The sequence below is a fragment of the Cataglyphis hispanica genome, chromosome 4, assembly GCF_021464435.1.
Source record: "Cataglyphis hispanica isolate Lineage 1 chromosome 4, ULB_Chis1_1.0, whole genome shotgun sequence".
Taxonomy (NCBI): domain Eukaryota; kingdom Metazoa; phylum Arthropoda; class Insecta; order Hymenoptera; family Formicidae; genus Cataglyphis; species Cataglyphis hispanica.
In genome coordinates, this window is record NC_065957.1 from 9,930,111 (window position 1) to 9,946,149 (window position 16,039).

General features: G+C 35.6%; 3 protein-coding genes across 7 annotated transcripts in view; 2 read left to right on the forward strand and 1 right to left on the reverse strand.

The window, feature by feature from the left end:
* Positions 1-16,039, forward strand: part of LOC126848782 (netrin-1-like) — a 169,252-nt gene that overhangs the window by 128,240 nt on the left and 24,973 nt on the right. The window contains exons 3-4 of the mRNA XM_050589972.1: positions 2,508-2,657; positions 3,787-3,882. Of these exons, the coding sequence (XP_050445929.1) occupies positions 2,508-2,657; positions 3,787-3,882 (246 nt within the window). The remainder of the gene's footprint in view (positions 1-2,507; positions 2,658-3,786; positions 3,883-16,039) is intronic.
* The window catches only part of LOC126848789 (TBC1 domain family member 14-like), a 160,744-nt gene that overhangs the window by 105,425 nt on the left and 39,280 nt on the right, over positions 1-16,039 (reverse strand). The gene's annotated exons all lie outside the window — the stretch shown is intronic.
* Positions 1-16,039, forward strand: part of LOC126848813 (CD63 antigen-like) — a 169,380-nt gene that overhangs the window by 66,940 nt on the left and 86,401 nt on the right. The gene's annotated exons all lie outside the window — the stretch shown is intronic.

Below are 16,039 nucleotides of genomic sequence, written 5' to 3' on the forward strand. Positions count from 1 at the left end.
TATTATAAACTTCAAACTTTTTGATAAGTGAAATAGATTTTTTTAATTTAAGAAATATAAATGTTTTAAACTCTTGCCGTTTATCGATTATCAAGATAAAATAGATATGTAATGAGATTTGTATCATTTCAATTAAATTATTAGAAAAAAAGCTCTAACAATAAGTTATTTCTCTTTACAGACGTTCTGACATATTTTTTTAACTTCGCTCAAATATTTACTTTTTAATTTCGTTATACATCGTTAAACGGCGAGATTTATTTTTGCGCGCGTTGCTTCTAATTTCAGTGCGACATAAGTATTTCATTGCCCTGTATTATCAATGCGGCGCAATTTACGAGAGGGATATCCGCGACACACATGGTACAACTGATTACACACGGCTATCGTAAATCAGTCGAGTTATTATTTCACGATGAACGCAATTTTGTTGCGATCATTGGTAGTAAATTGTTACCGGCGACGCGCGAGCCTCGAGAGACGGAATGTTAATGTGTTTGCATAATTATGATAACTTGCGCCGTGATTCTATGTTATTTTTCATCCTGTGAGTTATTTGCGTTTTATGATGATTGACGCATAAAAATTAACACGTACGGAGATTGAGAAGCTGTCATTACCGCAGTACCCATGCAACACCTGTTCTCGTCAAAGAGTAATAGTAAATCAATTTTATTTATTACTTCCCCTTTGTTCTGCAAATTTTATGGATATTATCCGCTACGCCTAAAGTATAATAACTAACACTTTCAGCGGTCTTCAATTTTCGATAAGTCTTTAATATAAATTAAAAGAGAAATTGACAGTTCTCATTTATCAAAAAAAGCGTATACTCGAAGAGATAAACGTACGAGATAAATGTTGTTTATTCATGTAACTACGCGAAGTGTACGATGTAAACTAAAAATATGTAGAAGTAGTTGCGAGTATTTATTATTCTCTTCTCTTCATTTCCAATCTTTCTCATCAACGAGTTCTCAAGGGACATTTAAGCTTTCTCTGAGGCATGCCTTGATGGCGATTCATTCGTCGAGGCGCGCCTGATTGATTTCATAAATCTCTCGGAATGACCTACGAGGACCCCCTCCGTGTAAGGCAGTCGCACGAGGGACCCTTTAATGCCTCGCGTACGCGTCTCTTACGCAAGATTAGGCTGCATAAAATTAGGATAAGGCTGGAATGCATTCATCTCGATACTAAGCCCCCTTTTATTGTATACGATATATAACACATTATGTGTGTAGGATGTTCCACTTCAATCAAATTAATTTTCAATATATGACAGATTCTTTGACGATTTCGTTTCCCCTATAGAAAATTTTAACGCATCATTTTATACAATTTTTTAACATTGCAATATTTTTATATAAAAATATCCCGAACTATAAAAAAAATATTATGGAATTAATTTGTATAAAAAAATAGAAGAATTTATAAAAAAAGATGGAAAGAGATTTGTTTTATTATTTGTCTCTGAAATTTAATTCGTGAAATCTTTTATTTTCAACTATTTATAACATTCAATTCATTTATTATAGTTTTTCAACATTTTTATTATTTAAAAATTTATTTAAGTTTTATTACAAATTTATTATTTAAATCTGATTTGACAAGAATATTTAATTTTATATATTTAATTTTAGTAATTATATATATTTGACTCATCTTTTGCTTATGCATTTCTTGATACTTTATTGACATAATATATAGACTTATCATTTAAAGGAAGTATCCCGCCAATAAAATACTTTTAAATATACTTCAACGATTCGATCTTAAATGCTTAAACGTGATTTCGTATAACTTAGTCTTTAAATTTCTATAGTTAATTACTGGAAATCTCGTTTATTTTTTTTATTTGCTAATAATTATATCTATTTACGACGCATTAGTATACTCTTCGCATTTTACTCGTGGAAATAAATCGCTTTTACCCCGCTTAAGATCTTTCGTTTGAGATACGCGTAGCCAATAGCCAAGGCGCCATGTAAATCCGATCCGCGCTTTATCTTAATTTCAGGTAGCGAATCGTCACGTCTGTTCGACTATCTCCATCATTTTACGGGTCACTTACCTCGTTGTCGTTACTTAATAGAACAAGCGTATCTCAAGGGATAGCGATATAGTATAACGAGATATGTGGTTGACAGTAAAAAACTAGGCACGAACTAGGCACTAATGCGGGCGAGTTAACGAGAATAAATCTGACATAGTCAACTTGATTAAAACTCTCTTTCTCCCCGAGTTTCCGACGCTTTGACGTAAAATTTTCATCAGTAATTAGTCATTCTATTGAGTCATCTTATATAACACGTTACCACATTCTTTTCAATTATATAATAAAAGCTAAAACGAAGGATGAATAATATATTACAAGAGATTAATGAAATATAGAATTAAAGAAAAAAATATAATTTTTTTAGTACGCTCATTCTCAATTTTCTCAAAAATGCATTTAATTAAATTTACACCTGGCGTTAATTAACTAGCTTTTTATCTTGTTATAGCGTGTGACTGCCACCCGATCGGAGCTTCTGGAAAGACCTGTAACCAGAGCAGCGGCCAGTGTCCTTGTAAAGACGGTGTAACCGGTATTACTTGCAACAGATGCGCCAGGGGCTACCAGCAGAGCAGATCGCATATTGCGCCTTGCATCAGTAAGTACACGCCTACGCGCGCATTCACCATGCTTGATACCCGAGTTTCATTGCCGCATTTATCTTTTATTTCGATTTCGTTTCCGCCGGCGCTCGTTGCCCCCCTCGGGCCACAGGCTCGTTTTATGCGAGTTGCCAAGAACGTCGGTGCAACGAGAAAGATGATACTTAGAAATAGAGAATACAAGAAATTCTGTATCTCGTGGCAAGAGATGGGGATATGCGATAAATTTAGATGAATTTTGAGAAATTATTTAAAGAGAATATCGTAGGCGGAAGCAGATTTCTTCGGTTACTACTTCACCGAAATATTTTTTGAATTTTCTTATATTTTTGGAAGAGAGGTAATGCTTGAGCTTGAGATAAACTTAAAACATCTCCAAAACTTATAGATAAATTATACGAAAAAATTCGGAAATAGAATGAAAAAAGCATTACAAGCTTTTCTGTCAATTTGACGTATCTCGTTATTATCAATATATTTGCGTACACGCTGAAACGCGCAAAAGGTTGCTTGGCCAGAAAGAGAACGCAAAAAGTCGATTTCGCGATTGATCCTTTCGGCCTGCTACCAGGGTGGCGAGAAGAAATCGACTGAAAAAAGATACTCGACCTGTTCGACCACACCCGTGCTGCCCTCGAGAATGATCGATCGATCGATCGCGAGGAACACGCGACGATCTCCTCGTGCTTGTCCAATTAGTCGAAATTTGCAAAAACGTGTATCCGAAAGCACCGAACCGTGGCCCATCCTCCGGTTTTCACCGTGGCGGGCGGTTTTGTAGTTTTAATCCGAGTTTTAATAAAAAATGAGGGTTTCACGAAAGATTGCATCGTTGCCATCCTCTGAATGCATTGCGACTTTGCAATTTTTTCACACATAAAAGAATTGAATATGAGAAAGAGTATTAAAATTAAATTAAATTAATTTAATTAATTTTAATACTTTTTACGCATGAATTTTATGTATTCGAGATCAAAGGATCAAAAATAAATATTTTTTTTGCACAATTTTTCTGCGCAAGAAATAATTACCAATTTGATTAACACGAACATTTACGAAATTAATTCAGCTTTTTGCATATCCAGACTTTTGCATATCACTCGCATTTATCTCGTGTTCTTACAGAGATACCTAGGGTCGTGCAGACGCAGGGCACGGCCGGAGAGGAGAGTGGCGAGCATGAGGACGACGACGATGAGCGTGGATACGACGGACGAACCGGTAAGTAAGTGCAAAGTAAATTCAAAGGTGCGCATACACTGAGCAAATGAACAACGAAGCGAGCAGCGAATCTTCAGACATTCGTATTCGTGTTCGTTGTTTACTTCGTTTCCGCTCGCTTATTGACATTCGCATTTGACCAGATTAGGCTAAATTAGGTGTTCATTTTATATGCGGGTTTAATTAAATCTGATTGTCTAACGTGGGGCACAGGTCTTCCTATTTTGTATCTTAAATATTAATTAGATTGCATATGTGAAATTGTAAATAAAAGATTTTTTTCGTAGAGATTTATAAAATAATTTGTTATAAAATATAATTTCTGAATAATAAAGATCATTTTCGTTAAAAAAGCAATAGTAAAGAGTGTATGTCAAAAATTTTAACATCTATTACGCGCGTATCTTTCAAACTTTAATTGCAATATTTGTTCATTGTTTATTCATTTCATTTTATATGTATATGCACTTTTAACGCACGATAATATCTCGCTTGCGCGAACTACTTAACATTTCGAGCATTACACTACGATGCCGCGTCGAAGTCTCCGGTGGTGACATACTGAGCGATGTAAAAATGGCGAGTGGAAGGTAAGGAGATAGGATGAATTGATGAGGGAAAAGAGAGAGGAGAGAAACAACATCTCGAGCTACGAGAGACAAGCAATGTTAGCATAGGTCGGTATTCTGATGTCACGTATTCAACACTAAATGTCCCCCGTCCGATTCTGAGTTACATTTGTCTTGTACGAAGATTCAATATGAACGCGAGACGAGAGTTAAACAGCTGCATATACTTAGTGTTTATAAGTGTGAGATGAGTACTAACGCGTAATTCCAAGTAATGTCACAATATCGCAAGGCCTTTTTGTTATATGCAGATAACATTATCGAAATATTGAAGAAAATATATATTGTATTGAGATAACTGATTATCTCATATTATAAAGAAAAAAACATAAACGGTATATCGAGAAATATTTATATAATAATAATTATAATAATTAATAGTTTTAAAATTTATTTGCACAAATTGCTCAAAATAAATACGAAGAAAAGGAATTCATCTTGTGCGATATCTGTCTGCGTGTAATTGAAAGAATTATTATAAATAATTAATGACTTGCGAGCTTATTATACTCTCTCTTTAAACTCTCTTCTATTAATAATACTTTTTAAATACGTAATGCCCGTTTTCGATGCATTGTAGTTTGTATCATTTTCACGATATTGCGAGTTAAAAATTTCCAAGAAAAGGGAGGAATTAAAAAATAAATAGAGAATTAGTAAAATATTTTTACATTATTTTATCCTTCCTATACTATAAAGTAGAACAAAATTTTATTAATAAAAAAATTTTACTACAAAGATAAATCAATAATAATTGTATAATTAACGAATAATAAATTAATAAAATTATAAATTGTTAATCTAATGATTGTCTCATCATTATCCCGGTCTTTTCTTTTTCTCTTGTTTATCCTTTGCTACTTCTTCACTGGCATTCGCTCGCGAAAACACGGTTAATTATGATAACGCTAATCATTAAAATACGATAATTGCGCGGCACTTTGTAAAATACTCTCCACATCAGTCGTACATGACGTGCACTGTATTTTATATTGCAATGAAAAAACGCGGAAATCACATTACACGAAGTTACGATATGCTCAACATTGAAAATACGTATCGCCAAATTCTTGCTATGTTATCTTTAATATATATCACGGAATAATATACCCATATATTTTACGTAATTAAAAATCGCTATAATCGCAGGAATTGATTAATTGTGCAGATGGATATTTGTTAATTGTAATAATTCTAAAGTACGATTGCGTTTGATATCTCCTAGTATTTGTTGCGATTGTATTTTTTTCGTGAGTATCAATACGGGTCCAAACGTACATCGTCGAATTCTTGCACGACGCATAGTATCGTATTACTCATGTATACACGATCATTTTGTTGTCAAAATAAAATGTTATTAATATTGGGAATGCTCTATGAAACGTTACGCGATCGTCCTATTCTGATGATTAGTACGCGCGCGATCGTGTTCTAACGAATGAGTGTCATTCATAAAAGAGTATCAAAGGACAAACGAGAGAGAAGGCTCAAGAAAGTATCGGATAATTTATGAGATGAGCAATTTATAATTTTTGTTAATTTATCATTCATTATTTATAAAATTAATTGTTCGCTTATAGTAAACTCTCTTTACATCAGGATCTACTTATATATCGCAGATTTATGTAAAAATGTGAATTTGTAATATAATGTAGCTATTAAACTTTCTACCTCATCTATTCTTCAAAATTACTAAGAGATATCTACAGAGAGGATATCTCCGAATTCGCGAAACAAAGTATTGTTGCCTGTCAGCGTGCATAGTTTAGTGATCACACATTACAAGAAGTATTATTTTCACAAATTTAACAGAAGTCAAGCTGGCAGAAAGTCGATCTAGATACAAGCTTCGTCGCTATACATATAGTCGAATGGAATGCGCGTGCTATATTAATTTAACAGACTGAGCAGAACCGGTGAGCGAGCGGGACGAAGAAAGAGGGTTGGTACGTCTAGCCGCTCGGTCGCAGCCTCTCAGTCACCCCTAATAGCTTGATTAAAACTACCCTCGCTTGCGGTTCGTCCGTTTACTCCGCATTTTCACTTGCGTACACGACGCGCGATTTTTATGATAGCCGCGTGAGCGAATTTTTCTCTCGAGATGTCGATGTATTTTGATAGACACGCTCGCGATATTTGATTAGATAATGAAAATCGTATTAAGTTTGCAAAATACAAACTTTACATCGAAATTCATTAATATTGATGCGCATTAAATGCTGTAGAGCCTAAATAGTTTGGGGAGAAGTGCTGAATATTGCCAATGCATTATATAGTTACTGCCTTGAAGTTTTAACGAGAAAACTTAATCTCCTAATTTAGTGTTGTACCTGACAAGGACACTGCCTAAAAGACATTGTAATATCTTTCGATCTTATGTAGAAAAATGGTTTCTTTCTCCGCTTAAAACTGGTTCAATTTGCATGCAAATTGCTTTCTTATATCACTGATATTACATCTTTGGGATAAAAATGTAGAATTTGAAATAGCCAATGTAGCTAAATAAAATATAAAAAATTGTTCATATACAATATAATTAGTTCTCTGAAATTAGAACTGTTCTGAAATTATTCATTCGAATATCATGATTGCCGTGAAAACCGATCATATGTCGTAAACATATGTATCACATATCGTGACGAAAATCAGAGTAAACAAGTTTTTACTCGGCAATACATATGATATTGTTCTAATGATAATATGCTGACTTTTAATTTATAAAAACACATTGACATTGCGTCTCGCGTTTACGATAGATGGAGAAATTTTTTCGGGCGAGAAACTGACGCATGTAAAGCGAAAGAGATTCTCGTTATTGTCGTTTCTCGCGAATTCTTCTCTCATTGCATTGAATGCATGCGTTTCTACCCACACTCATGTTCCAGATGCAGGGCATAGATTACGACGTTCCCTGCATTTCTAACATGAGTGAAGTATCGACGCACCAAGAGAAATATCGCGATTAGGTTTCTCATCTGGAGATAGATTCGCGGATACTAGGATATTAATTATTAAACATTGCAATCGCTCTAAAAATAATAATTTCTATGTAATCAATCTTTTCCAACAATCTTTACATTAGAAAATAATAAATTATTTATATTTTTATATATAATTGAAAATATAAGAAGAAAATTTTCTATTCCGTCTTAATATTGAGATTATTAAAAAAAAAAATAATAAATTTTAAAAATTATTTATTTATATAATCCACGAGAAACTTTTCATTTTTCTCAGCACCTTGTAACTCATAAATTAATAAAGTTTCAATTATGATAATGTGTGTGCTCGCTAATTCTGGGACATTTTGTACATTCGAAACTTTCGCGAGTTAACTAGTTTACATATCGAGGTGGAATTATCGCGGCCAAGTACGACTGTGCTTGCTCGCGTTTTTCGCTATCGCGACAGTCGCATTCGTGCTTCTTTACGAGATGCATAGAGAAATTTCGCCGCCTACGCGGCGCGCATAATTCGCGCGCGTAGATTACATAGCGACCACCACCTACTCTGTTCGCGCCGGAGTGAAATATTGACGCACGGGAAGGAGAGTAGTATCGTAATCGAATTTACACCTGGTGAGTGTCGCGCCGAGCGGCGCTGTCGCCGTAAATTCTTATGGGGAAACTGCCGCGGGTACGGCCCGCGTAAATTATCCGCCGTAATAGGCCTCCTGGAAATACTCCTCTCGCAGCCTATCGTCCTCTTCCACCCGCGAAATCATGATTCCGGCCTCCTCATTTCAATAACGTTGCGAATCAACGCGAATCTTACATATTGAATGTCTTAAGGATAGATAACGGATGTCGCTAAGGTAACGATGAGAAAAGTTTGGATGTTAATTTTTGATGTCGCGGATTACTTTCTTGATTAATGCCTTCTTTGAACCATTTATTCTTCAAATTAATTTCAAACAAGCGGAGATATTTTAATTTTCATAAAAAAAAAGATAAGAAAGATATCGCGGAGTCTTAAATTAAATTATTGCCGAGAGGAAAGAAAACTCGACTTTATCGAGTATTCTTGAGGATTAAGAGAACATGTGATACGTCTGTGATATGTCATTTCAGATTAAATCTTCGTTGGTTGGCGGAGTGTCAAAAACACCGAACCGCTGGCAATTGATAGTTTTGGATGTCAAAGAAACGAGCGATCAAGATCAAGTCGATCTTGACTTTTCGAAATTTTATTAGGACGAAGTCACACACATGCTTGAAATCTTCATGCTCGCTCGTCGCGTGCAGGTTTCAGACTTCATTACCGGTTCTACTCTCACGGGCATCCTCCCTCGTTACTTCGCACGACGGTAAAGCGAAGCGGACTTGCCTCTTTATTTTTCAATTTCCGCCACTTTAACTTCTGGCAATTCTGGCACAGTTGATCTACAGCGAGTCTGTATTGCGATATAACGACTTTGCATTATGTTATCGTACTCGACGAGTCAGCGACGAGTATAAAAAGAGAGATAAGGGGATATCGGAAAACATCAGAACTTGTCCGTAAAGCTCTCACTTGGTATCCGAGAAAACAGCATTGCAATGATTATACATTATGTATACGCACGGTTGTATATTCAAGTGCACTTTAAAGCACAGTACAAGCCGACAAACATCATCAACGAATATTATTCAAAGAGAATTCGCGCAATATTTTGATTGCGAATAACTTGGAATGCATCTCAAGAGTACGGTCGATCGACGATATTTCGTGTTTACATTTCGTAGAACAGCCAATTCCAAATGTGAATATCGTTGCGTGAAGATTAGGGAATATATTATCTTTACGGATATATTTACACTTGTTGGAGTGAATCACAAATTCATTATTTTTCAAGATAAATAGACGCGATGTAGAAATAATTTTCTGAAATAAGGATAGAGAATATTCTATTTCCGAAAAATGAAAAACTGCATTGTACTTTTTGCTAAGCAGTCGGAGAAAAGCTTATATAAATAAAGAAAAAAAATCAGAAATAACCAACTTAAACCATAAATATATTTCAGGCTTAACGTGTCTACGTATTATTACAATGTAAGGCGAGTCTCTCGCATCGTCGAGAGGATCCACTTGACGCGATCCGCCCACGTGGCGCAAAATCGCTGCGAACCAGGGCGCGACCGTCGGTTCCTCGGATATGTCGGCTCGGAGCTCGTTACCGGGACTCGATCTCTCGCGCGCGCGGATCTTCCGCCGCCGCGAGGATCCGTATTCTCTCATGTCCGCCCTCGCTGTTATTCATAAGCAGCGCGGTAATTACGACGAACTGTAGTAGCCCTCGGCTACCTTACCCCCCGTGTTCCTCTCCCGGGAAACGTTTCCTCCACCCATTCTTCCTCCCGGATGTCCCGCGTGTATCATATCGCGTGTGTAACATAAGCGCGCATATCCGGCGTATGCATTCCGCGTCACGGATCGCATCTATATGTTAATGCAACCGGGCGCGGGCCGTAATTCTCGCGTCGCACCCACGCGTGCATCGCGCGCCTCGGGAGTCTCGCGAAAAGCGCGCGAGCCGCGGCTTCTATTCTGTACGAGACCCACGGACGAGAGGCGACTATGAGACTGATCCGAATAACAAGTTGTTCAGCTGTCCGCTGTACAGATCGATCAAAGATTTTAACTTAATCAACGTAAGTCATCTTCGATAAATCATGCAGAAATATATTATTTTTGACATTAAAAATTTGAGATATATATGTTGATATCTTCTTAAATAATTAATAATCTTTTTAAATAATTACATAATAATTAGATGTGAATATAATGGCTCTATCATTTATATTCCTTGTAAATATTTTTGTTGCCGCATAACTTAATTTTTCGGAAATTTTTACAGTATAATGAATTATGTATGACGTGTTATAAAATTTTGTCTTTTGAAATTTTATCCTAATTTATTTTTTAATTAAAATAAATTCACATTTTTTAATATCTTGAAATAAAATCCGAATGTAAATAGCAACAAACACAGAGAGAGAGAGAGATGTATGAATTAAATTTTCTCGAGATAATTAAAATAGCTAAATAAATATAAAAAGAAACATTTAAATTACCGAAAATATTTAATTATAACGAAAGCTCCTTTCTGTTTATTATGTATGTTTCCGTTCTCGCAGAGAGAGAGAGGGCTAATTTGTTTCGTTTGATTTATTATTTCAAATACAGAATGTATCTTTATTCAATCGAGTTTTAAACGAGCCAACAACTCGCCTAACTTGTTGATGCAAATCACGAACGCGGGCTAGGGATAAAAGAGTGATTATCTTGATAAATTATTCAATCGAAATTACCATAAAAACGTGCGTGGAAAGGTTTACTCTACTTCTACGGAACGGGGACAGGTGCGAGATGTCATTTCACGCGGTGCTTTGATCATCGGCCTGATAAATTCAAGACTTAATTATTTGACTCGCGATGCCAATCGGCGTTATGCGCAGCTTCGATTTTAATTCGTCGACGTATTCCTGCGCAACTATAAATAGCTGGCCAGTGCAAAAATCGCTGCCACGACAAGAAGACGCTGCGATGCAAATCGCAAACCGATGATGATATCGAAGGAACGATTATGCTAATAAATTATTCAGCCGGAATTATCATAAATACGTTCATACATATTTCACCATTTGCAAAAGCGGCTATCAACGAATAACTTTCTACGAAATGTGATCGATAAACGACGGTTTGCTGTTAATCATATTCTTGAACATATACTGCAAGTTATTCCAATCTGCTAAACTTTTTGCTCGATATAATTTTATCATCGTAAAGCGATGCAAGTTGTGTTCATGCTAATTAACATAAAAAAAATTAGAAAAACAATATTGTAATATGACAAATTATTTAATAAATAATTTGGAACAAATCAAAAATGAATGAGCATAAAACCTTCGCCTGCCAAAATTCATAATCAATATGCTGGTGGAATTATATTATAACATATATAAAAAAAATATAAAACGAATTATTCTAATAGAAGAAAGTATTAACAAAATATTGTGTACAGTAGGATGTTACATTAAATGTACAAAATATAGAAATATTACGAATTAATATTAATCTACTACGATATCGTTCATCGTTATTTATTCGCGAAGTATAGAGTAAGGCTCTCCATCGAAGAAGTTTCATTCGATCTCCCTCAATCGGGAATGCGCCGAGGAAAAGTCGATCGCATCTCGAACTGTATTTTATCATCTGCCTGAATCGAGGGTCCTTTCCTTCGCCCCGACATTTATGATCCGCCATTGAGCACTCGACTGGCATTCATGGGAACAAAGGAAGGTACATGGGTAAAAGCGGAGCCGAAAAATCTCGTTTCACCGTCGAGGAGCCTTCTCCCGTGTGCGCGATTCCACCCTTAACAGAAGCCATGCTCGCGATGCATTTGAGTGCCCCCAGAGTTTTCTTTCTCCGCTTGTGACGTTATACCAAGCAGAATCGGATCCGCAATCCTGGGAAGCCGAAAGCAGTAAATCCAGTATGAGAAATTGTTACAATCAAAAAAATACACTCTAGAAATTACAGAATTAAGCAGGTTGAATTGATGCTCCTCACGAATCTTTACACGCTTTCCGTAATACAATTCTTATTATGCTAGAGAATCATTGTACTTTTACAATTTGCATTTTGTACATTAAAAGCTGTTTAAATGGAGATCAAGATAAGTGTCATTTTTTACATATTTAATTTAATCAAATTTTCTCAATTTAATTGATTTAATTTAATTTGATGGAATAAAATTCCTTCATGTAAAAATCCGAAATTGATTCTTTGAATTTACATTCTTCTGCTTCTGAAGTACATTTTTGAACCTCGAAGCAAATGTCAGGGATGGAATTTCATGACACGTGTCCTAATTTGGTAATATTGGGTATTATACATTGGCGGATCTAAAGGGGAGATCTGGTCTGTAATTAAATTAACCTTCGTCAAGACCTGTTATTAAATTAAGCCTTCGGCGATCGCGTATATGTATATCGCGCGCAGTTAACTGTAGATAATTTTATGTTTGCAATTCTTGTTTTCTTATATCTCTCAAAATGCACACTTTGCAAAGGCCAACATTTACGCTGTCATTGTGAAAACTATTAAATCATATTTTTTAGTGATGCCGCATCATGAATTGCGTTTGTTCAAATTTTGCGCGTAATATATAATATACTTCATGATGAAGGTCTCTTCTATGACTTTTGAGATGAACTGCTTCGTATCTGTATCACGATAAAACCGACCCTGGTAGGAAATAAACGTCAAGCCATTAAAGCGCGAGTTTACACGAATATATATCTGCGGGAAAATAATAATAACTCGGGGGCGCGCGCGAACCCTCTTTTCGGGCCACCCCTGTGCAGAGGGGAGAAAGTAGGAGAAGGGGAGAGGGGGAAGGGGTGTTAAGGGATGTAGGAAACACGACTTCAAAAAGGAAAAGGGAAGGAAAGGAAGAAGGAGAGTCGTCACCGAGTATGTTTAATACGCGTGCTCATTTACGTATTCACGTGTTCGTGTGGCTTTAAATTTTTTTCCACCCGCGTTTCGCTCGCATACAGTCTTATCGAACGACCCGTTGACGGGCGCGAACATCGATGCCCCGATAGAAAATGATGTAAGAGCTATAAAGAGCTACAGGCGGGATAATAATGACGGCGATTAAGCCCATCCGCGAAACCAATCCGGTTTACTTGCGCGAGTTATCGTAGAGAAGCGAGAAAAGTGCCGCTTCGTTAAACCGCGCGCGGACAAAGTAGTTTCGCACATCTACTTTGCTTGTAATGTAAATTCCTTCGCCGTGTAATGACTGTCGAAGTATGAGCCTCGTCGATCATTGCGACGCGATACGTCGAATTGATCGAGTTCACGATTCCGTTTTTCCCTATACATTTTAAATTTCTAATTTAAACGCAATATATATATATATATATATATATATATATATATATATATATATTATTACCGAACGCGTCCGATACATGAGATATTTAAACATATACGATTACTCGATTCATGAAATATTATATATTATCCAAACATATTGTGTATAATGTTTGTGCTTGACCGTACAGCTTGTATAATGGTCTATTATTGCAATATTAGCACGCGCTAGCTACACAAATATTTGCAATACTATATTTCGAAATGTCCAGTAGACGGTAATATGTGACATGTGTAAATTGTCCAATGTATGAAATCACGTTTGTTTATCTGACTCTTCAGCAAATGTTTTAATTTTGTATGATGTTTGATTTCAATTTTATATATTCTAAATTCTGATTAATACAAATGCAAATTCTATAAATTTTAAATAATATAATTTGAAATAAAATTAATAAACACATACTTATTCAGCTAATAAATGCATATTTATTTAATAATAATTAAATAATATACTTTTATTTTATTAGTTTTCTCTCCTTTTTTCCTCAACGAAATAATCAATGTATTTTCGATTATATAAAACGTTTAAATATACGAAAAATAATTACACTAATTATAAATAACTAAGTTTTTTATAAAACACATTCAGAAGATAGTAGCTTGCTATTCTGATATAACTATGTATATAACTTTCAAAATATATGTATCCTTTATAGGGATCTATAAATATATGTAGCCTAGAAATATATGTAGAGTACCGTCACAAACTATTATGTCTTGCCATGTTTAGGATTTTAACGCCGTGGCGTCGCGTTTAAGTACACCTCGGCGGCTACGTAAACGTGTGCGTATGTGCGTATGCGCTCGGATAAACGTCCACCGAGGGTCTTTCCGTTTCGGGAAACATATCCCGAGCACTGTTTGCACACTACATCGGTTCGTTCTCTCTTTCCACGTTTTCTTTCTTTTCCATCGTGGATGCACCTTAAAGCGGCGATGCGCTCTCCTCTCACTCGGCGCGGTATCGCGCGCGATATGTCAGGCGTGTACGAGTGCTCGGAGAGCCTGGAATCATTCGGCCGAATATGACCTGCGTGTAATTTACACGTTTCTAAACATAGCACGCGCGTGCAATAAGATTTCTCGAACTGCAGCACCGGCTCTTCGACGGTGCAAAGAGAATGTGCAGAAATAACTTGTCTTTCTTTTAAGATAACAAGATAGCAGGCTATCTTCTACTTTCCTACGAATGTGTCAGTTAATTTGGTAATCGCGAAACTTTATACAAATTTCTTGTCTATGTAACGCGTGCAATGTACGAAAGCAAAGTGGCACTGTAAAATTATATTATCGCACGTCTACGTAAAGGTGGCATAAATTGTGCTCTGAGAAATTTGAAAAAGTGACTTTCCCGTTTTTTTTTACTGGTATCTTTTATACATATCCTATAAATTATTTTAAATATCTTAAATTCAAAATTTGGAATTTTTTTTTTTTTTTTTTTTTTTTAATATTTTTTTATAGAGCACTTGTTTTTGCAAAAATACTGTTTCCGCGCACACATTCTACAATTTAATTTAGAGATTCAATATCACAATTTATCGTTCATATAAATTTTGGATATTATTCGTTTCGATTTAATCTACGAGCCATTCGAGAAGACATTTCTCTTGCTGATATCGAAAGGCATTCTTTGGCGGATTTCATAGCCTTGGCGACGCCAGGATTTTTTCATAAGATGCCTTATAATATTCAACATAATTGTCTTTAAACAAATATTGTAATCTCGTATTCTTTTATTATAATTATTTACATACTTATCACTTCAATAAGATATTAAAAAAGATATTGAAATAATTATTAGATGCAAAATGAATATTTTATAATTAATATTATTGAGAAAATGATGCAATATAATAACAAATATTTTTCATTGAAAAAATGGAACGTAGACAGAACGCATGACAAGGATATCGGAAAATCATGTCTAGTTATCTTATCGATCGCAGGATGGTCCATCTTGCAGCACATTTCTTACAATGCGACCAGCATACATGATACAATGATGACCATATATTGTTGGCTAACGGGAAAGGAAATAACTTTCCTAGGAAATGACTTTTCTATTCGTCGTCGGGACGAGCAGGTCATGTCAAGAACGAGCATGCGATCGATCTGTTTTTCGCGGACTATTAAAGCCGAACGAGCGTTTCATTGTTGCGGCGTCGACGATAAAAGCAACGGCGATATGGAGGAACGACCGCGATCGCACTATCGATACCTCAAATAAGACGGAAGAAGCCCCGTGAAACTTACAGCGGATAAACTCAACTCAACGAATTACGCTGAACTCGAGAAATTGCCTTCGGCAGGCTATAAAATGTAGCGTTAGATTAACGAGCAAGAGAAGATTCGTGGGAGCAGCTGAATGAAGGAAGAACAACACGATACTACTTTTGATTAGAAACTTGCTCGACAGATCTTAAATTTTTTCTATTAATCCATGTCTTGTATAATATAGAACAATGGTCTTTAATCTTTGATACCTATCTTCAAAATATGCAAATTATTATAATAGTTATTAATATAATTATATTAATAATTTTTTATACAAATACCTTCTCGCAAAAAATTCTTGGACAGATAATTGAATGCTA